The 25,361-nt window shown below is 38.4% G+C and overlaps 1 protein-coding gene across 1 annotated transcript in view; it reads right to left on the bottom strand.

Annotated features, from left to right (window-relative positions):
• The window catches only part of SENP1 (SUMO specific peptidase 1), a 53,438-nt gene extending 30,029 nt beyond the window's left edge, over positions 1 to 23,409 (bottom strand). Inside the window, exons 1-6 of the mRNA XM_080659077.1 lie at positions 22,778 to 23,409; positions 19,554 to 19,601; positions 17,446 to 17,576; positions 16,136 to 16,220; positions 8,407 to 8,566; positions 3,773 to 3,944 (exon numbers count right to left, since the gene is read on the bottom strand). Of these exons, the coding sequence (XP_080515203.1) occupies positions 3,773 to 3,944; positions 8,407 to 8,566; positions 16,136 to 16,220; positions 17,446 to 17,576; positions 19,554 to 19,601; positions 22,778 to 22,829 (648 nt within the window). The 5' untranslated portion in view covers positions 22,830 to 23,409. The remainder of the gene's footprint in view (positions 1 to 3,772; positions 3,945 to 8,406; positions 8,567 to 16,135; positions 16,221 to 17,445; positions 17,577 to 19,553; positions 19,602 to 22,777) is intronic.
• Positions 23,410 to 25,361: the final 1,952 nt, after the last annotated feature.

Here is a 25,361-nt window from a genome sequence, read left to right as displayed (position 1 = left end):
CTCGCTATGATGTGCGCTGACCACCAGGGGGTGGCATGGAACATGGAGGACGACCAGCAGCAGCAGTGGGGGCGCTGAGGGAGCAAGGGAAAGAGGAGGCGGGAAGGCAGGGAGGCAGCAGATGAGGGAAGCCAAGTGATGGTGGCTGGTGGCACATGGGTGGCAAGGGAAGGAGGAGGCGGGGAGGCAGGGCGAGAGGGGAACCTGATTGGCCCTGATCACCAGTCAGGCCTAGGGACCCTACCCATGCATGAATTTCATGTACTGGGCCTCTAGTAAGTAAATAATAGTGCAAAGAAGCTATAGGATATGAAATCAGAAGGCCAAAAGGCAACTATTTCTGAGTCAATTGATAGAGTCCCAGAAATAAAACATTTGAGGACCTCTAAATTAAGATTCTAACAAAACCCTTGGTTCTTGATACCTGCTAGGATAATCACAAGGAAGTAATCAGAACAGTCAAGATCTAAGTGCAATATCTTTCTAACAATTGTCTATTCCATTAATTTTTTAAGAATGCTTTTTCCAGAGATGGTTTTCATCTCCAACACGTTTATTTATTTTTCTTAACTCCCAAAACTTAGGGGAAAGCACATGCTCCATAGATTCATTCATTTATTTATTGACTTAAATACCAACTATGCTCCAGTCAGTAGTTATTGTACTGAAAAAGATAAAGTTCCTGCTCTTATGGAGTTTACCTTAGAGTTAAAGGACTGAAAAACAAAACATTAGTCATTATGAACAAAATCAAAGATAAGAAAATAATAGAAAGTGATGGAGGGGCAACACTGGGAACAGGTAAGACTGCTCTTAAACTGTGATATTTCAACAAAAACCTAAATCAAGGGAGGAAGTCAAAGAAATTTATAAGAGTATTCCATACAAAGGAATAGCAAAATCAAAAGCCCTGAGACACGAATGTGCTTTGATGTGCTCAAGGAAGAGCAAGGTCATTGTGAATCAGAAGAGTAGTAAGAAATGAGGTCACTTAGCCCTGGCCGATTTGGATAGAGCGCCAGCCCATGGACTAAAGGGTTGTGGGTTTGATTCTGGTCAAGAGCAGGTACCTTGCTTGCAGGCTTGGTCCCCAGCCCCAGTGGGGGTGTGTGCAGGAAGCAACCAAAAGATGTCTCTATCTCACATCAATGTTTCTCTCTTTCTGTCTTTCCACTCTCTCTAAATATCAATGGAAAAATATCCTCGGGTGAGGATTAACATCAAAAAAATAATAAATTTTTTTTTAAAAAAAGAAAAGAGGTCACTTAGCAGAAAAACAGATTACATAAGGACTTGTAACCATGGTAAAGCACCTATTCTATACAGATCCCCTAAAGCAATAAGGTGCATTCACTAAATAATATATATACCCAGTGTTTTTCTTCCTTTAAATCTTATATACAGTTTAATACAAACACCAATCTTCACAAAATAATTATAATACTTTGTGCCAGGGCTAGCAGCATCTTTCACTGTGCCATTTCAATATGCACATCAGCATTTTATTCAGCTACAAGTATTTGTTAAAGGCAGAATGAACTAAGCAATGATCTATACAAAGGTAAAAAGGGACTAAATTTTTTCTTAATTTTTTTTTTGCTACAAATTTGAAATTTGTCACTCCTTCTACTACCACTCTGAACATCTCTCACTCTGGAATGAGAGTTGTTTAAGAACCTCCTGTTTTTCCTGTTTCTACTCTTGTCCTCTATGGTAGAATAGCTAGTGGTTCTTTTATTTATCTTTTTTTTAAAATATATTTTTATTGATTTCAAAGAGAAAGGGAGAGGGAGCGAGAGATAGAAACATCAATGATGAGAATCATTGACTGGCTGCCTCCTGTATGCCCTCTACTGGGGATTGAGCCTGCAACCCAGGCATGTGCTCTTGACTGGAATCAAACCTGGGACCCTTCAGTCTGCAGGCCGATGCTCTATCCACTGAGCCAAACTGGCTAGAGCAGTAAGTCCTTTTTGTAACTGTTGCTCAGCTCTTATCACATACTCCTGCCAGTTTGTCTATCCTTTTCCTACTATGATTTACTAGTCCTGCCACCTTCCACTTGAATATTTTAGAATCCAAACTTCAAACCAAAAAAATTTATAGCATTTTTACTAAGTCACAAATAATCAAGTCTTGCCACTTAAGAGATCTTCATTACCAAATTATATAATTACTAGTGACGCGGTGCACGAAATTCGTGCACGGGGTGGGGGATGTCCCTCAGCACGGCCTGCACCCTCTCCAATCTGGGACATTCCTCTCGCAATCCGGGACAGCTGGCTCCTAACCTGCTCACCTGCCTGCCTGCCTGATCGCCCCTAACCATTCTGCCTGCTGGCCTACTCGCCCCCTACTGCCCCACCCCCTGCTGGCCTTCTCGCCCCCAAATGCCCCCCCTTGCTGGCCTGATCGCCCCCAACTGCCCCCCCCACCAGCCTGCTTGCCCCCAACTGCCCCCCCACCAGCCTGATCACCCCCAACTGCCCCCCCACTGGCCTGCTCGCCCCCAACTGCCCCCCACCCGCCGGCCTGCTCGCCCCCAACTGCCCCTCCTGCCAGCCTGATCACCCCCAACTGCTCCCCACTGCTGGTCTGCTTGCCCCCAACTGCCCCCTCCTGCCATCCTGTTTGCCCCCAACTTGCCCCCCCTGCAGGCCTGCTCGTCCCCAACTGTCCCCCCCCACACCGGCCTGATCATCCCCAACTGCCCTCCCCTCCTGGCCTAATTGCCCCTAACCACCTCTGCCTTGGCCCCACCACCATGGCTTTGTCCGGAAGGACGTCTGGAAGGTCTCCCGGTCTAATTAGCATATTACCCTTTTATTCGTATAAGATTCTTGACTCCAAAATATATGTAAGCTGCAATGGGCAGGAACCACATCACCAGCTTGTATAACAAAAAAGCACACTAGACTAGACTCGTTCAGAAGACCGAGGTTGCAGGCTAGCTAATTACTAGTTGTATGACCTCTTTTACTTTTCAAATCTGTAAAATGTGGATATTACCTCATTTCTACCTGTATCACAGGGTTAAACAGATTCAAAACAATAATGCATGTGGAAAGCACACTGGAAACTCTAATGCTATATAAATGTAAGGTCATTATTACTCATTTGTATCTCCACAGAAATCATTACAAAGCTGATGAGATGCATAAAAAATATTTAAACTGAACAGGTATAAGCACATTTCCTATAGTATAAATTACCTGCTATATTATATTTACAGAATTTTTTTTCCTTTAGGTTTATTGAATAAATATAACAACCCAACTGTCAAGAGAACATCTTCATTTTTGGGAAAATCTATGATCTCAAAGATCTTACTCATAATGAAAGGATAGAAATTATTTAGCTGGCTTCTTGATTTTTCTTTTATATTGAGAAAAAATTGTCCTAGTAAGTAAGGGTGGGTATTTAATCAAATCCAGCAAGGTTAACAGTTTTGCCACATGAAACAAGTTTCCAAAGGGTCCAAAAAAGAAAGAAGAGAGATAGTTTGATGTATGAGAAGTATTCAGACAATAATGAAGATTAAGTCTACTGTCCAACAGGAATAAAAGATGGTAAGAAAAATAATAAAGTCCTACACTAAAATATCTCTTCAATTTCTTTAGAACAGATAACAGCACTCAAAAAGAGTAAGAAAGGAAAACCATAGACAAGATTAAGTAAATGGAATGGTTAATAAACATCAAAATTGGAGGGGAGAAATGGCTGAATGTAGGGAAAGATTCTAACCATAGCTCTTGTTGCAGGTTTTCCTTACCTCTTCTGCTGTACTAACATGTCGCCTCTGAGTTTTCTTGGGGCTCAAAAGGTTTCGACGACATGAACCACTCCAAGATGGACTTGGAACAGATTTAATAGGAAAAGATTTTTCATATGCAGACACATGGCAGTGATGGTTTGACTTTCCTGTAAAACTGTTTGATAATCCACTAAAAAAAAAACAACAACAAAAAAACACAAAAAAAAAAAGTTTGTAAGAAAATCTAACCCAGTGATTATTTCACTTTTAAGAAATAACAACAACAAAAAATTAGCAGGTAGAATGACAGATGTACCACTTAAGGGAAATATACAAGAAATGATATATGGGTTGTTGCATCAAGTTCTGCCACCTAAGAGGTCTTAGATTGCCAAGCTATATAATTATCAAACACCTAAAATTGTATGTCTCAGCTTCAGGATCTATAAGTTCCTTTAGTCAGGAACTACATACTTGTGTGGTACGACAGAAAGCATACCATATTAGATCTCTTTAGAAAATCTGAGTTCTAGGTTTACAAACATACACAATACACTTCCTTTTTACTCCTCACATCCCCCTGCCCCAAGACCTTTGGAGGGAATTATTTTAAGATTAAATTTGCAGAGATGGATAAAACCAAAGCCTCTCAACAAAGCTTTTAAACTGAATTTTAACATTTCCTAAAACACCAACAGAGGGCTCCCATCCTTCATTAAAAACAACCGGAGGCTTTTATTAGGCTGTACCACTCTCTGTGAACTCTCCTCTGGCCTGTTTACCTCCTCTGAAGGAAATTTTGTTTTTGCTTCTCTATATTATTTGCACCCCAAATAATGTGAAAAATTGGCAGGAAAAAATAGTTTTGTAAACTCAAACCCAGTCTTATCTCTAAGGACAGATAAATAATTTAAAATTTTTTAAAATGTGCTCTTTCTCATTTATTGTTACCAAATAAGTCTTAGGTACTTGCTATCAATATAATGAATTTTCTTTTCTTTCTTTCTTTTTTTTTCTTTTTTGCTGAGTCTGCAAAATAGAGTTACAGAACTGACTAAACTGAATTCAATAAAACCAACTCTTTAAATCAGTATATGTGGTCTAGGCCCAAATGAATCAGACTAGGTCTAAAGAAAATTAAAAAAAAACCACACATATACTCTAACTCTTCAAACTCTAATGATTTCTATGTGTGTTAGAGTGGAGAAAGGAGCAAGGACTCAGAATTTCAGGAACTGGCTTATTTTCTTAGGATGGGTGGATGCAGCTAGGAAAAGATGGTAATATAATTTGGTGACGATATAATGAATTACCCTCAATGTCTTTTGTATTTATGCTTCCTAGAGAGTATATTGTATCTGTGTTTTTAATAAAAGATTATTTTTTCTAAAGAAACAGTAGAAGGGCATCTTCAAATGCCAGACAGCAAGTGTACTACCAACAATTAACAATGTTGGGTGAGGCACAGAAGTAAGCTTGGACTCCCACTGGCTAAAGTTGCAAGAATGTGAGCATCAAAAAATGATTATAGTGGATTAACACACGCTAAAGCCATAGTGACACTAAAAAAAAAAAATAAAAAGAACAAAAAAATACATTTGAACCACTTGAAGTGGCTATTAAAATAAACTTTCTTTGGCCTATCCAGTTTTTCTCAGTGGTTAGAGCGTCAGCCCTTGGACTTAGGGGTCCTGAGTTCGATTCCAGTCAAGGGCATGTACCTCAGTTGCAGGCTTGACCCCTGGCCCTGGTTGGGTGCATGCAGGAGACAACCAATCCATGTTTTTCTCTCTGTCTCTTCCCCTCCCTTCTACTCTGTCTGAAACCCAATGGAGCCCGGCCAGCGTAGTTGATCATTAAGCTGTGAACCAGGAGGTCACAGTTCAATTCCTGGTCAGAGCACATGCCCAGATTTCGGCCCAATCTCCAGTAGGGAGGCGTGCAGGAGGCAGCCAAGCAACGATTCTCTCTCATCATTGATGTTTCTATCTCTCTCCCTCCCTTCCTCTCTGAAATCAATAAAAATAAACTTATTTTGAAAATAGGTAAGAAAAAAGAAAGACCTAATCATATATCCTGCCTTGCCAGTAGGAAATGTATTCCAGGGTCACCAAATAGCCCCAGCTAATGAAGAAAAAGAGCTCTCCTTTAGCAGAGTGCCAATTAATAAGTGTAGGAAAAAATGATAAAATTAGAAAAATATTATTTCATTAACTCTAGTAAAATTATTATAAGTTCAGAGGAAGCCCAAAGGTACAAACTTCCTGTACTAGAGGACAAAATGATGTTATGACAAAGAAATCTGTAAAATCCAAACAAACTTCCTGTTATAAAATGTCATAGGGATGTAATGTACAGCATGGTGAATATAGTTAATACTGTACTGCATATTTGAAAGTTGCTAAGATTAGATCTTAAAGGTTCTCCCACAAGAAAAAGAAATTTCTGTAACCATGTATGGTGATGGATGTCAATCAGACTTATTGTGGTGACCATTTCACTACCAAATCATTATGTTGTATACTTGAAACTAATATGCTATGTCAATCATAACTCAATTTTAAAAAATTGTTACCAGATAAGAGTTATCAAGTGAGATTAATAACTATTAGAATGATATGGAACTGGTCATTCATATAATGCCAAAGTAACATCATTTAGATTACGTTCTAGTCACAAGGGGGACAGAAACCTAACTGTACAAATAAGAACAAGACTATTATCTCTCTAAGCCAGAGATCAATCCATTATCACTAATGACAGGAGAACTAGATAGAGCAGGTTTCCTAAATGTGAAATAAGACCACATCACCTTTTACTCAAGTCAAAAATCAAGTTTAGAAAAAATACAGAGAATAGAGGACAAAATAATGACGTTATGACAAAGAAACGTGTAAAATCCAAAAAGTGAGACATTATGCAGGAAAAAAATCATGTCATTAATTAAAGGGGCTGTTCTAGATTGTAAGAGACTGAAGGGAAATAACTACCAGATGTGATCCTAGATTGGATACTGGTTTGAACAAAATTAGCTGTAAAGGATAGTTTGGGTCAACTAGGAAAACTTAAATATAATTTAGTTAAGTGTAAGATAAAATTTACTGAGTGGTAAAAAGGAGATGATTGAAAAAACAGATTAACAAAAGAATATGCACAGTATAAACTCATTTTGGGGGGGAAAAGTGTGTATAAATGAAGAGAAAAAAAGCTGGAAAGATATATACTAAGATATTACAAAGGTGATCTCTGACTGGTGGGAATGTGAGGTTTCTATTTTTTATTTTTGCTTATCTGCACTTTCCAATTTTTTTATAAAGCACATGTACTGTTTTTGCAATCATGTTACTTTAAAAAATAACAGTATGGCATTGTTTAGCAAAAAAAGCAACCTGCCAAGAGACGCAATATCTTTAATGAAGACAAAATGATATTATACATTTCATCATAGTATACATAGCATATATATTATGCTATATATGAGTAAGAGACAGTGAAAGAAGAGCAAACATAGGAAAAGATTTGGGAGGAAATACACTAAGGGAAGGAGAATGAGATTGTGGGTAGTGGTCATGGGTCTTTAGTTTTATGAGTAATGTTTTAATTTTGTGAATGTATTCATGAATTCAGGTATAATTGTTTAAAATATTAAGAAATGGGAATATGATTCTGGGAGTACTGACACGTTTCCAGAGTCCATGTGCTAATAATCATAAAATAAAATAAAAGCCATCTTATTGGTTTCAATCAACACCAGAAAGCTTAGCCTTGACTAAGCAGGAAATTAAATGATATAACATGCCTAAAACCCATCGCCACTGTAAAATTTAAGAAGTCATAAATACTATTTTAAAGAAGCAATATTTTACTAATATAATAAAGCACCTGATGGAAAAGTTTCTAAGCCAAACTTCATCTGCCTTTAATAATCAATATAAACTTGGTGAGAGAATAGGTAGGGCTTACAAATTTGGGCTAAATAGTAAATAGGAGCAAGTACTTTGTGACTCTATTTTCTAACAGAAATAGCTTATGTCTAGAGGACTAAGGCCATGAGGTACAGAGCTGCCTGGGTTTAAATAGTCTCGGTTATGTGAGAGCTCACATGTGCTAGTTCCTTTGCTACTGAAGTTGTAGATACTGGTTTTCACTCTGAGGTTCATAATAGCTATATAGATCTTCAAGGGTCCTAATATACTCATATCTACCAAGATTTCCCTCAAAACTCTCCTCTAGCCTGGCCGGTGTAGCAGAGTGGTTGAGCGTCGACCCACGCACCAAGAGGTCACCAGATGATTCCCAGTCAGGGCACATGCCTGGGTTTGCAGGCTCAATCCCCACTAGGGGGTGTGCAGGAGGCAGCCGATTGATGTTGATATGCTCATCAATGTTTCTAATCTCTCTCCCTTCCTCTCTCTAAATCAATAAAAATATATCTTTAAAAAGCTCTCTCCTTTAATAAGATTTGGCTGTCACCAAAATTCAGCACCAAGTAAATTAAATGTTGAAAGTTAAAATGGACTTGTCCTTATCTCTATGATTTAAAGTTCAAAAATGGTGTTATTCTTTTAAAATACCAATGTAACAACTATCTTATAGCCATTTTCTCTTATATTGCAGAAAGGGCTTATGAACTAAGCAGCCAGAGTACCTACCTTGAGGTCTTTCGGGTTTCGAGGTAAAGACTTCGGCTATTTCTTGATTTTTGTGAAGTTGCACCTGATGCTGGAGTAGAATTTCTCCACTGGCCATTTGCACTCTGGCCAAAGGTTCTTAAGTCTCCTGAGCCAAGAAAACTGTCTGAGGAAGGTTTATCTAAAGGAATAAAAGTTTGAATAAATTAAATACCTACTGTGGTTCTCCATTTGACTGCAACCATGTCCAACATTGAATTCTAAAGCAATGTGGCATATTACCATGTCTCTCATGGAAGATCCCAGTCTCAACTGCCAGTCAAGTCTGCAGTAAGGGAACTTCTACAAACTATAATTGATTCAGCCATACTAACCTGAAAATTGTTGAAGGAGCTGAATCCTGCCACAGCCATGTGCCTTATCTGCATCAATGTGACTCCGTGGTGTCCACCAAAAGTCAACATTTTACCCCAACTATATCTTGCAAGCACTCCCAGGCCTGGGCCTGAAAGAAGGTAGGCCAGACCAGTAAGAAAGCAGGTGGAGGGCCGAGAATTGTAATTCAAATGAACAACAGTTATTGCTTAATAAGCAGCTGGTATCTCCTGTTTTTAATTACCATGTTCACAACTCAGAGGCTCTCTCTAAGAGCAGAGATAACTTAATTGCTGCTTATTCTGGTCAGTTTATGGCAAGAATGACCCATCATGTATATCTGGTTCTGATCTGATATCTCACTCACTTAATGCCATAATCAACAGACATATCAATACTCCAGTGCTTTCTGCTGCAATCAGGCTAAGTGAGAATTATTTGTTTTTTTGAATTTTCTGACTTGTGGCTTACAAGCAAGGATAATCAATTTTTTTTCAGTTGATCAGGATTATCAGAATTCAGGGTAAGTAAGATATAAAAAAGCAGCAGCCAGGGTGATTCACCAGTGGATAAACCTAATCTAATAATTAAATTTACTTTCAAAATGAATGTCCCAAAAAATGTGTACACACACTTTGAAGAATTATAAAGGCAGTGTTTACTAAAATACATTTCTTTTTCAAAATTCAACTTAAAGTGTGTATACATTTTTTTGACACCTTGTATTTCCAAGTTTCAGCTAAGAACAAAATAATTTCTATACCTTCCTCTCCTAATCATCAAGACTGGACAATTTACATGCCTTCAAAATAACTTCAGATGTTAGGCTATGGAACTCTGAGGAGCATCAGTGGAAAACAAGAGTGATATTTCTGCTTCCTAAAGTTCTTGGTCTGTCAATATCACATTGAAAATCCTCTTTCAAAGCATATTACTATAGGACTTTTAACATTACACATTTATGTTATTTAAAATATTTAATGTAGCCTTTGATACTCTCTCCAAAAAGTATGGCAGCTGACAAAAGTATACGTTTTGCATTGTATTGTGTGTGTTTTTTCCAGTTGATCAGGATTATCAGGATTTAGGGTAAATAAGATATAAAATAGAAAGCAGTCAGGGTGAGTGATATTAGTACCAGTTGATTCATCAGTGGGTAAACCTAATCTAATAAATTTACTTTCAAAATGAATTATAACCTTTCTTCTTTGTAATCATTACCTATGCTTAGTATCTATTACCATTACTTTCAAGATAGAGACATGAGGCTAATGAAAATGAGTCTCATTAAAGGACCAGAAAATTATCTTCAAATTAAATGCAAAGTAGTAACAATAGACATTTTTGTCTCTCATACTTTTTTGCTAAAATTTGATTAGGGAATGATCTCACTATAGATGTCTACCAAAAAATGAAAATTACCCTGACAGGTGTGAAATTTGAGAATAAGGATAAACTAGAGTAGCCTTCTCAAGGGCATGTGACAGAGATTTCAGCTTTAAAATGCAAGGGAAATGCACAGAATCAAGCAGTCTGTTTAACCAGAATAAGGTGGTTCCATCTTTACTCAATGAAATCACTGAATAGTCCTCTATTGCTGATGTGACCAAACAAAGATACAGAAGGACCAATGGTATTGCAGACACTCATTTTTTGGTGATGATTTAGCCTGGTTTTCTGTCATCATTAAGAAATGAGACTGCCTATGCCACAAATAAGATTACTTATCAGCCCTAGCCGGTTTGGCTCAGCAGATAGAGCGTCGACCTGTGGACTGAAGGGTCCCAGGTTCGATTCCAGTCAAGGGCATATGCCCAGATTGCAGGCTCGATCTCCAGTTGGGAGCATGCAGGGGGCAGCCGATCAATGGTTTTCTCTCTTTCTCTCTCTCTCTCTCTCATTGATTTTTCTCTCTCTCCCTTTTCCTTCCTCTCTGAAAACAATAAAAATATTTTTTTAAAAAAAGATTACTTATCACATGTATATAAACACACATAAAACTATAAGGAAATATAACCAAATTTTAAATTTGGTTGTGTTCTAATAAAATGGTGGGTATTTTCCTACTTTTCTCTATTAATTCTCTATAAGAACAGGCAATATTTTTATAGTTATCTTAAAAATGTGTATCAGGAGAAAACCAAGATGGCGACATAAGGCATACGTGCTGCCTCTCACAACCACACCAAAACTACAACTAAAAGACAAAACGTCTATCACCCAGAACCAGGGGAAAGTTGGCTGAATTTAAGTTCTACAACTAGAAAGAAAGAGAAAAAAGCGTTGAGACATGCACAAGCGTGGAAAAGCTGAGGTACGGAGGCGCGCAAATCGGGCTGGAGACTGGCGACTGGGTGCGCTTTTTTTTTTCAACACGAAGGGAGACACAAGTTCCCAATTACTCTGAACTCCAGTTTCCAGCAAGACTCTGGGGACCCAGACTCCTATGGGGAGAAGCTGGACTGTCTGCCATCGGGTCAGAAAGTGAGGGTGGCTTTCTTGCAGAGGTGCACACAGGAATCGTTGTTTACTGCGCTGGGGCGCAGGGCGCGGAGACGCGGAAACTTGGAGACGCTGAGACGGCTGACTGGCAGCCATCACTGTTTGCCACGCCCTAGCCTAGTGATTCCCTGAGACCCCGCCCCGAACAATTTACAAACCCACCCAAGCTCCAAGCAGCGGCTTTAGCATATAAATGGCCTGGCCTATCTGCAACTTAAACTAGCAAACTTGCAGCCCGGGTCTTACAGCTCCAAAACCTCCAAACCCCAAGCAAAGAGGAGAAAACTGTAGTTCTCGCTGTAGCTCCTGCTGGGTGGCCTCAGACCTGCACCCCAATGGAGATCCAGAAGCCAGTGTACCTAGTGGTCAGTATGAGACAACACCAGATTTCAACTCCTCACATCCATAAGTGGCACATTCAAGAGGCAAACTCAGTGAGCACCAAAGCCACACTGAAACAAGTCCTGCCCCATAAGCGTGTCTCCAGCGCAGCAGTTCTTCCATTATAGACACAGCAGGTCCTCAAGCCAATTGGCCCGGAGGTCAATTCCTCCCAGTGTACCAACAGCAATCAAGGCTTAACTACAACAAGACTTTGCACTCAGCCCACAAATGGGTGCACCAAGAGTGTCCACCTCAGGTGATAGGGGAGGCTGAACCACTGGGCCCTATAGGTCACCTACCACAGAAAACCACCCCACCAACACAGGGAAGCAACCAAAATGAGGAGACAAAGAAACATGTCACAAATGAAAGAAATGGAGGAAAGCAAACTACTGGACATAGAGTTCAAAACCACATTTATTAGGTTACTCAAGAATCTTCTAAAAACCTCTGAGGAACTTAGTGAGACCTTTAAAAATGGAAAAGGACCAGTCAGAAATTAAGCATACACTGTCTGAAATAAAGAATATACAGAAATTCAACAGTAGACCAAAGGACCCCAAGAATCAAACCAAAGATTTGAAATATGAGGAAACAAAAAACACCCAACCAGAAAAACAAAAAGAAAAAAGAATCCAAAAGTATGAAGATAGTGTAAGGAGCCTCTGGGACAACTTTAAGCATACCAACATACGAATTTTTGGGGTGCCAGAAGAAGACAGAGAGCAAAATATTGAAAACCTATTAGAAGAAATAATGACAGAAAACTTTCCCTATCTGGTGAAAGAAATAGACTTACAAGTCCAGGAAGCGTAGAGAACCCCAAACAAAAGGAATCCAAAGAGGACCACACCAAGACACATCATAATTAAAATGCCAAGGGCAAAAGACAAAGAGGGAATCTTGAAAGCAGCAAGAGAAAAACAGTTAGTTACCTACAAGAGAGTACCCATACGATTGTCAGCTGATTTCTCAATAGAAACTATGCAGGCCAGAAGAGAGTGGCAAGAAATATTCAAAGTGATGAACAGCAAGAACCTACAACCAAGATTACTCTACCCAGCAAAGCTATCATTCAGAATTGAAGGTCAGATAAAGAGCTTCACAGACAAGAAAAAGCTAAAGGAGTTCATCACCACCAAACCAGGATTATATGAAATGCTGAAGGGTATTCTTTAAGAAGAGGAAGAAGAAAAAGATAAAGATAAAAATTATGAACAACAAAATGACAACAAATGCAAGCCTATAAACAAGTGAATCTAAAAATCAAGTGAATAAAAAAATCTGATGAACAGAATAAATGATGAGTATAATAGAATCAGGGGCATAGAAAGGGAGTGGACTGACAATTCTTGGGGGGAAGGGGGTGTGATGGGGTGTGGGAAGAGACTGGACAAAAATCTTACACCTATGGATAAAGACAGAGGCAGGGGGTAAGGGCATGGGGTGGGGTGGGGTGGGGAATCAGGTGGAGGGGAGCTATGGGGGGGAAAAAGAGGAACATCTGTAATAATCTGAACAATAAAGATTTGTTTAAAAAAATAAAATAGAAGAGAATAAAAATAGCAGAACATTTTGCTTATAATAAAGATAAATATTATTTCATCAAAAAAAAGTGTATCAGCCAATCACTTACTATGAAAGTAACCAACAGTTAAGTAGTTCCTGCTTTCCTTGGGATTTATTTAATTATAAATAGCAGGATGCTTTAAATCATTTCATCTACTAAATGCCAGCTTGGCAACCTAATTTAACGTATTTTCTAAAGAGAAGACATTGATAAAGATTCTAAGCATGAGCAAAATCATTTCACCTTACTCTTCTTTGTTTAGGGTTCAAAATCTACTTCTTAATCCATTTAAGATTCGACTATTAAAAACATTGATTTAAAAATTTTTTTTGGAAAACAGAAAAAACACAGCACTTTCATTTTAATAACTTAGTGCTGGTCAGACTTCAAGACCTCTTGATTAAGAGTATAATTGAATAGAAAATTAAAACATTTTAAATATATGTTTATACATATCCTCAGCAACTACTGGTTTTGAAAAGAATATATACATATATATATATATATATATATATATATATATATCCCAAAATGTAAGAAAGTGGACTTTAAGAATATTTATTCTTTATACTTTACTATTTTATTCAAATTTTAATTTGTAAACATTGTATGTTTGCAAATGAGCATTAGGATGAAATATTATTATTATGAGATAATAAACTTATTTTCAAATAAATTAAATTATGAAATAAAAAAAATAAGTAGATTTTTAAAAGCTTGATATGCCTCTCTGTCACATGCTACTGAGAAGGCTACTCAGCTGAGACCGGTTTGGCTCAGTGGATAGAGCGTCGGCCTGCGGACTGAAGGGTCCCGGGTTCGATTCCGGTCAAGGGCATGTACCGTGGTTGCGGGCACATCCCCAGTGGGAGGTGTGCAGGAGGCAGCTGATCGATGTTTCTCTCTCATCGATGTTTCTAGCTCTCTATCCCTCTCCCTTCCTCTCTGTAAAATATCAATGGAATATATTTAAAAAAAAAAAAAAGAGTCAGATCCAGTAAAGCAATAAACAGAAAGCTCCAAACCCTACATTCTAAAGTTTGGGATTTTCCTGTGTTTATTTTCATTTTGGTGGAGGAAAGGATAGCAAGGTGACAGAGGAGACAAATACCAATACAGTCAGAACGAGAAAACTAAGGCAGGTAAACTTAGGACCCATGTCTAGCCCAATTAAGAGGTAAAGCTCGAAGTGACTGACCACAGAAACCAATGTGGAGATTATCAGAAAATAATACAGCCAAAGGAGATAGCTGAGACAAAATTCTGTAGGACATGCAATGAACTGGAATGGGTATGGCAAAGAAAGTTTTAAAAAGTACACGATAGAAAGTAGATTTAAATGAAAGACTTTAAGAAAAAGGTATATAGACCCTTGATATTCAAGATTTAAAATTCTGATTGTTAGACAGTGACCTTAGAGGTCTTGTAGATAAGGACAAATACAGGAAAAATGTAAATCAGCATGTGAAATTACAAGGAAACACAAACTGAGTTCAAATGAAAATATTAATGATCTGATTTCATTATCCACTCAACTACCCTTCCCCTAGGATTAATAATGAGCTATCAAACAAGCTTTCAGGTTCTTTGCTCATCAGGAAGGATTTTTCAATAATGATGACTGCCCTGGCTGGTTTGGCTCAGTGCTTAGAGCATCAACCCATGGACTGAAGGGTGGCAGGTTCAATTCTGGTCAACGGCAGGTACCTTGGTTGCAGACTCCATCCCTGACCCCAGTCAGGGCTTGCACGGGAGGCAGCCAGTTGATGTGTCTCTCTCACATCGATGTTTCTCTGTCTCTCCCTCTCCCTTAAACTCTCTCTAAAAATCAATGGAAAAATATCCTCAGGTGAGGACTAACAAAAAAACAGTAATAAGAAGAATCATGACAACTGATTTTTCTATATAAATTATGCACATACTATGTGGAGACCATTTCCCATCCCAGTAGAGGAAATCCAGTGCCCAGGATAAATTACCACCCACCTAAATGACATTTAAATATAATATAAATCTGAAAGAGCATCATACTAACGTCTTTTTAGGGGAGGAGATCTCATCTTGCTGACAAAGAATCCTGAGGAAGCCAAATAACAACAATAATTATTACTTGCATTTCATACTTATTATCTGTTTATCCTTATAAAAATCTCACTGCGGCAGGTTCAGTGGTATTACTAATATTCCTATGTTTGTGATAACATGGGGAGATTGAAGCAGAGTGAAAAGACATAGGAAAACACTAATATCTTCCTGGGTCATACTGCCAGGAGGCTAACGAACAAAAATTCTTCGTTTCCCCAAGACAGAACCAGAAGATCTTTGGAAGTCCAAATCGTAGGAAGGGGAGATGCAAAGTCAGGCAGACCAGGGGCTAGAATAGCCTAGAGAATGCTGACTTCTGTCATGGATCACAAGTTGAATAGGCAAGCCCTTAAATATGCAAGCATGGCTGTGGCAGGTGCTAGATAGAGACATGTAGTTAACATTTCCTGCCCTGATGGAGAGATACACTTGGGCAGAAATAAATTTTCAGAATTCATGGTTTCAAGTAGAATTGAAATAGGCTAACTTTGAGCTTTAAATCAATAAAACAAATAACCTTTACATCACATAGACATGTCTAAAAAAAACTCCACAAAACTGTAGTGCTTTTTACAATGACATAATGAACGAGGAGAATGGATTTCAAAACAACTTTTCCATTAAAAAATATTTAGTCCAGACTAGATGAGTAAAGTATCATAGCAACAACATACACATACACAGATACACAGCTTACTAAAATGATGTGTTAGTGGAGAAAATACTATTTTGCTTTTGACAATGCTTTCACTTTTACAGATGGTAAACACAAATGATACACTAAGAAGAAATCTGAAAGATATTAAGGTCTTGACTCCAAGTAATGTATCATACCTGAATAATAATTTGGACTATAAGCTGCACTTCTTGTAGAACATGTATAAGATCCGTCCAAATTTCCTTGCCTGGAAGGTAATATCTAAACAAAGCAGAAGATTTTTCTGAAATCATATTCTGACAATAAAATGTAGTAAGAATTTATACTAGAAAAAAAATGTATCATTAAACAAGATTATGACCTATTTCAGAATTCAATACAGGGTGGGGCAAAATTAGGTTTACAGTTGTGAGCACATGAAACAGTTTATTTTTGTATTATTATTTATTATTGTTATTTTCCATATGAACCTTCTTTTGCCCATCCCTGTATAGCTAATTATATATATACGTATTATAAATTAAACAACATACTACTAAGTAAGAATGTCAGAATGAACAGACAATCTGATAAAATGAGGCTTCAGGGGGAAAAATAGGCAAAATATCTGTTATACAACTTAATTCAAAAAATGCTCATGAGAAGGTAACTATGCATTTAGTATTTCCTGTTCTGAAAACCAGTGTATCATATATCAAAAAGGCAGGCAAAATCAATCTGACTTTGATTTTTTCGAAAACTTGACAGAGTTTTTAATCAGGGGTAGTGCTGCACACCAGTATAAATCTGGAAATGCATGAATACATATTCAGTTATTAAAATAATTATTGGGGCAGATGCTAAAGGTATTTAGTACACAGGTGCCAAAGATGCTAAACATTCTGCTATGCTTAAATCAGATTTACACAGCAAAGAATCACCTTATTCAAATTAGTAATGGCTTTCCTACTGAGAAAGACTGCTTTATTAATATTGCTCCTCAAACTTTAATGTGCATATAAATCAGCTGGAGATTTTTAAAAACGTAGATTCTTATTCAGTAGATATGGGGTGAAGCCTGAAATTCTGCATTTCCAACAAGCTTCCAGGTGATGCTGATGCTGCTGGTTCTTTGAGAATATAAATACAAGCTTTACAGCATGGAAAAATCTCAGAGCTGCTGTATATTTACAAATATACACACCCCATTTAATGCTCAGCAATTTTAAGATACAGTTTAAAACAACACAGATCTGGGTACTGATAATTGTAAAATTCTGAGAAATAAAGAGTTTTCTCAAAGGTACTGTTGTCAAAGAACTCATGCATAGTCTGGTTCTTGTCTTAACTTTAATATATCAAACAGAATTTCAAACATTAGAATCACTGATTCTAAAAAGGTTATATACTGTATATGCTTTTACTTTTGAGTTTGCCATTAAACTACCTAAGATGAAAACTTAAGCCAAAATAATTCATTAACTGACAAAAGAAAATTATTTCTAACCTGATGGTCAGAAAGTGAAAGCTGGTCCTCTGGAAAACCTGTTTGTGACAGGAGATGGGTTTTGAATATGGAGTTGTGGTTCACTAAAGTTACTTCTCCAGCATCCATCCTCATCCTATCAGCAATATCATCTGGAGAAAGAGTCCAGATTAGTTCAAGTCACATAATGTTTTAATAACTACTTTACTATATACCAGTCTTTTCACTTAATAAAAATAATTCCCAGCCCTGGCCGGGAGGCTCAGTTGGTTGGAACATCAGTCCATATACCAAAAGGTTGCGGGTTCAATTCCCATTTGGGGTAATTATGAGAGGTAATTGATTGATTTTTATCTTTCACATTGAAGTTTCTCTTTCTCTCTCTCCCTCCTTTTCTCTCCCTCTAAAAATCAATAAAAGCATGTCCTTGGGTAAGGATGATAACAATAATTCCCAAAAACCAGCCATGCAATTAAATAAGATCTCGTCTTCATAAATAACCATTGGTAAGAAATCTCAAAACTGTCAAGAGTTAAATGCAAAATTTTAAAATAATGACATTTCCCCCAAAGAAATTTTTGAATGTTTTAACTGTAGAAAAAATTTTAATTATAAAAATGGAGAAAAATTTCACAATTCAAAAAACAAACACTAGTTAACAGTAGTTTATTTCTTCTGTTTTAATTCAAAGAGTGCTTTAAAAGTTAATCGACCTAAAAAATGTTCTGCCAAAAGCAACATTTATTCATATGGCTCTTAACAGACATCAGCTCAATCACTGTAATATTATGGCAGAATCTTACTTCACAACCATTTTTTGAGAACTTTGTTATTTTCTTATAAAAGAGTAGAATAGAAACAAATAATAAAGGAACTCAATGACTTATAATATCAGCAATGAGAAAAAAGGGAAACAAATGACAGAAAAGGTACACAAAGCAAAAGGGAAAAACAGAAACGAGAGGACCAAAGTGAATTTAAAAGGAGCAAATAGAATGTAAGATCTAACTGTATAGATTTTCAATGTACTCTTTTTTAAAAATTTTATTGATTTTAGAGCAACAAGGGAGGGGGAGAGAAACGCCGATTTGTTGTTCCACTTATTTATGCATTCGCTGGCTGATTCCTATATGTGCCCTAACCATGGATCAAGCCCACACCTTAGTGTATCGGGATGATGCTTTAAATCAGAGGTGGGAAACATCCAGCCCTTGGGCCCTATAAGGCCCCCGAAATCACTTGGTCTGGTCCTGCAAGGCATTAGGGGTGAGTTAATTAAATGTTTGACCAAATATAGCAGGCTAATTTTTAAGATGATAATTTTGTATGGCCTGAGAATATTATAAATATCCAAATGGCCCTTGGCAGAAAAAAGGTCCCCCACCCCTGCTTTACTAGTAAATGATGTTCTAACCAGCTGAGCTACCCAGCCAGGGCTCTCAATCTATTCTTAATTTGGCTACTAGTCTTGACCTTATATTGACCCCCTTTACAGACATAAAGTACTGTGAATAGTGGAAAATGTTCCAGTCACAACTGTCAGTGCCACTAGCTAAATAAAACTTAAAATGTACCTTAATCAAATTATTTCTCATATAGAAGGAAATACAATATTTCCGCAACCTTTTAGAAATACTAAAAGACAAGGACTCTGGAACCAGGCTGCCTGAGTTTAAATCCTGGCTCTGCCAGTTATAGTGTGTGACCCTAGGCAAGTTTCTTAACCTCTGTGTGTAAGTTTCCTCATCGATATAATGGCGATAATAACAGTGCCTATTTTATAGGTACTATAGGTACCCTTGTAAGATGATTGTAAATTAAATAAATACATTTTAAGTAATTAGAACTGGGCCTGGCACATAGTAAATGTCTGCTGGTGTGTATTATTTGGCTTTTTCAATACAATGAATGAGAAAATGCTTCCAAAATGCTATAGACAATGTCTCAACTAAAAGAAAATTGTTTGGTATACTGTATTACAAAATTAGTATGAGATCTCCCTTAAAATTATTAAGCACAAAAATGCAAATATTAAAAATGTTAAGAAAACCCATTCTTCCAATTCAGCTTAACTAGTCAGAGTAACTACAACTAAAAGGACTGAATAACCACTTCATAATCAGTCTTACCCATGTCAGGTCTTTTCACATCACTGACTTTAGCAGAAATACAAAGACCTGTAAAAGAAGGCAGAAAACAGAAAGGTTATACACTGGAATATCTTCTTCATTTAATTATAAAACAGGAAACCACTCAGAAGTGAAATTTGTGTTTTTAGTGGAGAAAAATATAAGATGATAAGGAGAGTTGACTTGATGGGAAGAAAATGAGAACTATAACTAGCCTGAGGTATTTCTAAACATTTCTACAATCTGTGCTATACTAAACAGCAATTATGGACTACCCACACAATCACAGAATATTACATCAAGAAGCAAGTTAGGAGAGCCAACCCTTTGGACATTCATTTGCATTTGGTCATAAAGTTGACTACACTGAAATTCCCAACCCAATGCTCTTGCTATTATCTTATGCTAAACTATTTCATAAACAAGTGATAGATCTTGTGGTGGTCCTATTAAGACTTGTCTTCCATACACGTCTTATTCAGTAGCCAAACATAAAGCTACTGATATTCTGAGGACAGTCAAGGAATGTCCCAGTAGTACTACTTTCTCCCCATAGTTATTCAAACTGCTAAAATTCAAAGCTCTTTTGCCTATATGAAATTACTTTCTCCTCTGATGGATCTAATTTTCCCAGAAAAAGAAGTTAAAAGCTTAACTGCTTGGGACTAGGTTAATAAACATACCCTGGGCACACATACTTGTTGGCAGATTTCCAAGAGAAGATTAGGCATGATAATAGTCACACTTATATTATTCATAATCTTATCACCATTATTCTTAAAAAAGATGGAATACTTTATCAACTACAGATTGGTAACAGATATTCTCTATGATCACAACGAAGTGCACACACAAAGAAAGGCTGCTTCAGCAAACAAGAAATCAAAGAATTTGAGAGATTATGTCCAGAGAGGTTAAGTGACTTGCCTAAAATCACACAGATGGAGCAAAGGAAAAACTAAAACCCAGGTATCCTGACTTCCAAGCAAATGTGATTTTCAACAAATATCACAAAACGTCTCATCCTTTAACATACCCTCAACAAGGACTCATACGCTTTAGCAATATAAAAGCAAGCCCTAGCTAATTCTAGGGAATCTATGCTGTTTTATGATTTTAATAATTAAAGCCCTAAATTTACATTTTCATGCAAATATATCCAGCTTCTTCAGTGTGCTTATGGTACTTTCACTTTGCCACTTTGCAGTTGCATTGGGAGAAGGGACGTTTAACCCAAGATTCAACATGAAATGCTGGATCTGGAACCTTTGGTGCCACCTAAATTCTTAAAACATAAACGTTTTTTTCTTTTAAGAAAAGTATTCTAATAACTAATTTCCTAGTTCACATTGTTCATTTATTTTACTGAAAGAACATAAACAGTTACAGGTATTCATGTGAAGTCAATTTAGTAACTGAACAGAAGATAACAGGAAATCTGAAAGAAAAAATTGGCAAAGTCCTGACAGTAACAGAATGTAAGAAGTATGATAAAACATTTATATGCTTACATACATGCAAAGAGGTGATTATAAGAGAATGTTTAGAGCTATGAAGTTACTAGAAAGTATATACTATAGAGAACTACTGTACAATTAGCTTCAGCCAGGGCCAAGATGTGATTAGAACCATTTATGATATGAAAAGGGTGTGGAGCCTAACTGTTTTGGCCCTGTGGATAGAGTGTCGGCCTGCAGACTGAAAGGTCCCAGGTTCGATTCCGGTCAAGGGCATGTACCTTGGTTGCAGGCACATCCCCAGTATGGGGTGTGCAGGAGGCAGCTGATCAATGTTTCTCTCATTGATGTTTCTAACTCTCTATCCCTCTCCCTTCCTCTCTGTAAAAAATCAATAAAATATATTTTTTTAAAAAAGAAAAAGAAAAGGGTGTGGAAGTGATCATGTGAATCACCCTACTTTGTGCTCTGGAAAACTTTGTATATGATACAGTTTGTACTGTATCATGTTTTTGTTTTTGATATTTTTACATCTATTATCTCCCAATTAGACTCTAACACCTGAAACACTTTAACACTCTAACACCTTATACACTAAGAAACTTCTTGCACACACAAACATTTACTGTATACCAATTACATACAAGATACTGAGGATAAGAAGAATAAAAACTGGTCCCTGCTGCTGAGAAGATCACTGTCTATTGGGGGAAGTAAGATCTATAAATGGATATTTATAGCAAGACAATAAAGCTAATTCGATTAGTAGATGTGGGAGTCAGGTAAAGACTTCCAAAGCAGTAGTTAAGAGTTACATCATCTTAGCCTGAAGTAGCAGAACCAGTTTTTTAATCCATTTGCTCCCTCTAGATTTATCTCATCAGATGGGTGATATGAAGACCATGTTAATTGTAACCAGATAAAAATGAATGAGGCTTCCAAAATGGAACTAGAGCCCTAGCCGGTTGGGATATATTAATTGTAATCAGGTTAAAAATGAATGAGGCTTCCAAAAATGGAACTAGAGCCCTGGCCGGTTTGCTCAGTGGAGAGAGTTTCGGCCTGCCGGTGTAAGGGTCCTGGTTCGATTCCGGTCAAGGGCAGGTACCTTGGTTGCAGGCTCCTCCCCCGCCTGGGTCACAGTCAGGTTGTGTGCAGGAGGCAACCAATCTATGTGTTTCTCTCACATGGATGTCTTCCACTCTCTCTAAAAGATCAATGGAAAAATATCCTCAGCCGAAGATTAACAAAAACCAAAAAAGATTAATTCTTTAAACACACACACAAAATGGAACTGGAGTGGGGTGGGCAAGGTAGGGAATCTCTAAATTGGAAGAAAGTTAAGGAATCATGCTTAAAGAGATGCTTAAAGTTTCACTATAAATGTAATTCCCAATTTAGTGTAACTTATCTTTCAATAGGCGTCCTTAACACAAATTATCTTTATAAAGAATAAAGGTCCGGTCTATTTCATCCAAAATGCCCAACAAGAACCCTAAGTCAAATGGTTGGTAGGCTATAAAAGGTTTTACATAAATTTTATAAGAATCACCACCACTCCAATTATAATAAGTGTACCAAACGTGAAGTGAAATGACTTTAACAAGGCTGACTTGAAAGTGATAAAGGAGCAAGTTATTGCCAACAAGATAGTGCAAATACTGCAGAGGCAGCGATAAACAGAAATCACCAAGCTCAAGAGAGCTGGGCATATACCCAGAGAGACCACGTTAGGGAACACCGAGAGAGACGGCTCAAGTGAATTACCAGAAGGCGATGAGCCAGGTAAGCAAACCGTGGCAGGTAAGGGGGTTTTCATAGCCTGGGCAGGAGGGTCCAGACGTTTCTTTCTGGTGGTGGCACTAGCGATCTCACATCTCAGGGAGATACCACAGCGTAAACGAGTTGGAGAAATGTTTACGTGAGACGCAGAAGTAGTCGAGAAATACCATTCAGGTCTCAAGGAAGGCGGGAGAGGAAGCAGGTGTAAAAAAAAATAAATAAATAAGCTGATCTTCCCGGCGAAAACAGCTTTCCCGTGAGATGACCCTGCTCTGGCGGGAAAGCTCCGAATTCCCAACCGGCCTGTTTCCCCACAAGGAGGGCTGGGCGCTGAGACGGGGGCTTCCGTAATGGCAGGGAGACCGCCTCCCCACCGCCGAAGAGGAAAAGGCCTGAAGGAACGGCTCTAGGAGCCTAACGGCCGCCGGCCAGGTCGCCGGTGGACAGCTCCGGGGAGGGGAGGTGGTCCCAGGGGGCGGGGCAGAGGAAAAAGCGCCGTCCCCACAGCCGTCCTCGCTTCCGCCCAGCGCAGCCCAGGTTGCGGGGCCCGAAGCAGCACAACTTTCCGGGCCAGGATCCCTCCATCCTCCCCCTCCCCCAGCTTCCCGCCGCCACTCACCGAACCGGAACCGGCTGCTATACGAAGGGGTTTCCGGCCGGGCGCGGAACGCAAAACCCGGGAACGGCCGCGAACCGGAACCGCCTCCCCAACACCGGAAGAGCCGCTCGGTGGCTGAGGAAGAAGGGGTTGGGGCGGGAGGTCAAAGAGCACAGTGAAGTACCGTGAAACGCCTGCGCAGTATGGCGAGGCTCAGAAACCTAGGAAGCATCTAAGGCTGTAGTCATAATTTCTCTGAACTTTCAGTTTGGGCTTTTTCTTGTTCCCGGAATACTGTTAGTGTGCCTTTCGTCCTTCGCATTTCTCTGTTCCCCCGACCCCCTCACCCGCCGTCTTCTGGTTCCGGGGGCGATTATTGCTTACAGCTCCGGTTTCCATGGCAGCCTTCTCCGTGGCCTTTCATCTGCTGGAACCTGTTGTCACCTTGGCAGATCTAGACCTGAGAGCTAAATCAAGCTCAGGCTATATTGTCTTTTGAGAATCACAGAACGTTAGTGATTGTAGAGGATTTTGGAGATAGTTTAATCTAATAGTTTCAGAAAAGTGAAATATTTTCCCAAAGTTATAAAGTGTGTAGCAGATCTGGGATTAGGAAATAAGTTTCTTAACTTGCAGACCTGTACTCTGCACCATATGATGCTTGATTGGCCATTAGGGGAAAGGAAAAAAAAGGGTTGGGCGAGGGGGGGAGTTTAGGATTGGCATAGATTAGATTCTAAACATGTAGAAACGTCCAGAACTCTTGAGGAGTTTGAAACAGGGGTGTAGGTGTGAGGAAAGCCATTGGGATCTACCAGAGATCTACTTTCCTAAATAGAGGAAAGGACCAAAGAGTCTGTCCTCTGTAGAACTAAATGGCCCTGGTGGTGTTCCTGTGACTGAATTGATTAACCTGTAATCTGTGCCATCCTTTTTTTTTTTTTTCTTCAGATAAAATATTACAGGTTTATTTAAATGTGCCATACTTTTTAAGAGGAAATAATGGAGAGAAATATGTTTGTTCATTCAGCTCTTTGGGCCAGGAAAAATGCTCCTGAGTAGGTGTTCTAAACCCAACTGATAGCCATAGTCTGAGCTCAGACTTGAAGAATGGAAGCCTCTGGAGGCCCCCAGCCTCTTACCTACTCTTAGCAGCTGGGAAAGGAGTGCTTGCTGAGTTCAGGGGATCTTGCTCTGTCACATGGACAAAAGTAGACTCTTTGTATCACTTCATAGGTTGAAGTTTAGACTGTCAGGTCATAAGTCCTGTTACTAGTGATCATACCTGGTCTGTGTCACTTTCGTTCATCTTAATCACTTCACAAATCTGTTCGTTCGGATTAAACTCTCTCTATTTTTAGGAGTCAGCCATGCATAAAGAGGAATTGCATCTGAAATTTTTCATGTGTGTGATTCAATCTCGCCAATTAGTCAGGACTCCTCAGAGAACAGGTACCTTTGTCTCTTGAATGGAGGCTCGATACAGGATGTGAGACTTAACTAATGTAAATGCAGGCTTTCGGGGTCAACTGACTTATTTATTCCATGATAAAATATTTGTCACTCAGTCGTTTTATTTCATGGTACAAGTATCAGGTGAGATTTTGGCCTGATATGTACAGATAAGCCCTAGGCAGATGAGGAGGACTTGGGAATTGAGAGAGAATGAGATTTATAGTACATGAGCTAGTAGTTGATTTCTTGTCCTTTGTGGATTATTTTAACCTTTCTGGGCTCATCTATGGGAGTCCTTGTTCCCATTGTAATTGATACTCTAAAAGTTGTAAAATAAAGAGTCCCAAAGAAAACTGGCTTTCTCTTCTACCCCAGTCTCAAAGAATCTAGTTACATTTTCTGCTTTTCCCCATTTGTATCAAAGAAGTAGAACCTTTTTGAGATAAGATAGTTGTTGAGGAGAGTCATTACTTTTCTAATTTTTCACTGGATTTATGGTGAAAAGGCCCTGGACAG

Source organism: Plecotus auritus (assembly GCF_963455305.1).
Source record: "Plecotus auritus genome assembly, chromosome: 3".
Classification (NCBI taxonomy): domain Eukaryota; kingdom Metazoa; phylum Chordata; class Mammalia; order Chiroptera; family Vespertilionidae; genus Plecotus; species Plecotus auritus.
Note: the sequence above shows the minus strand (reverse complement) of the source record. Positions and strands in the feature narration are given on the sequence as shown.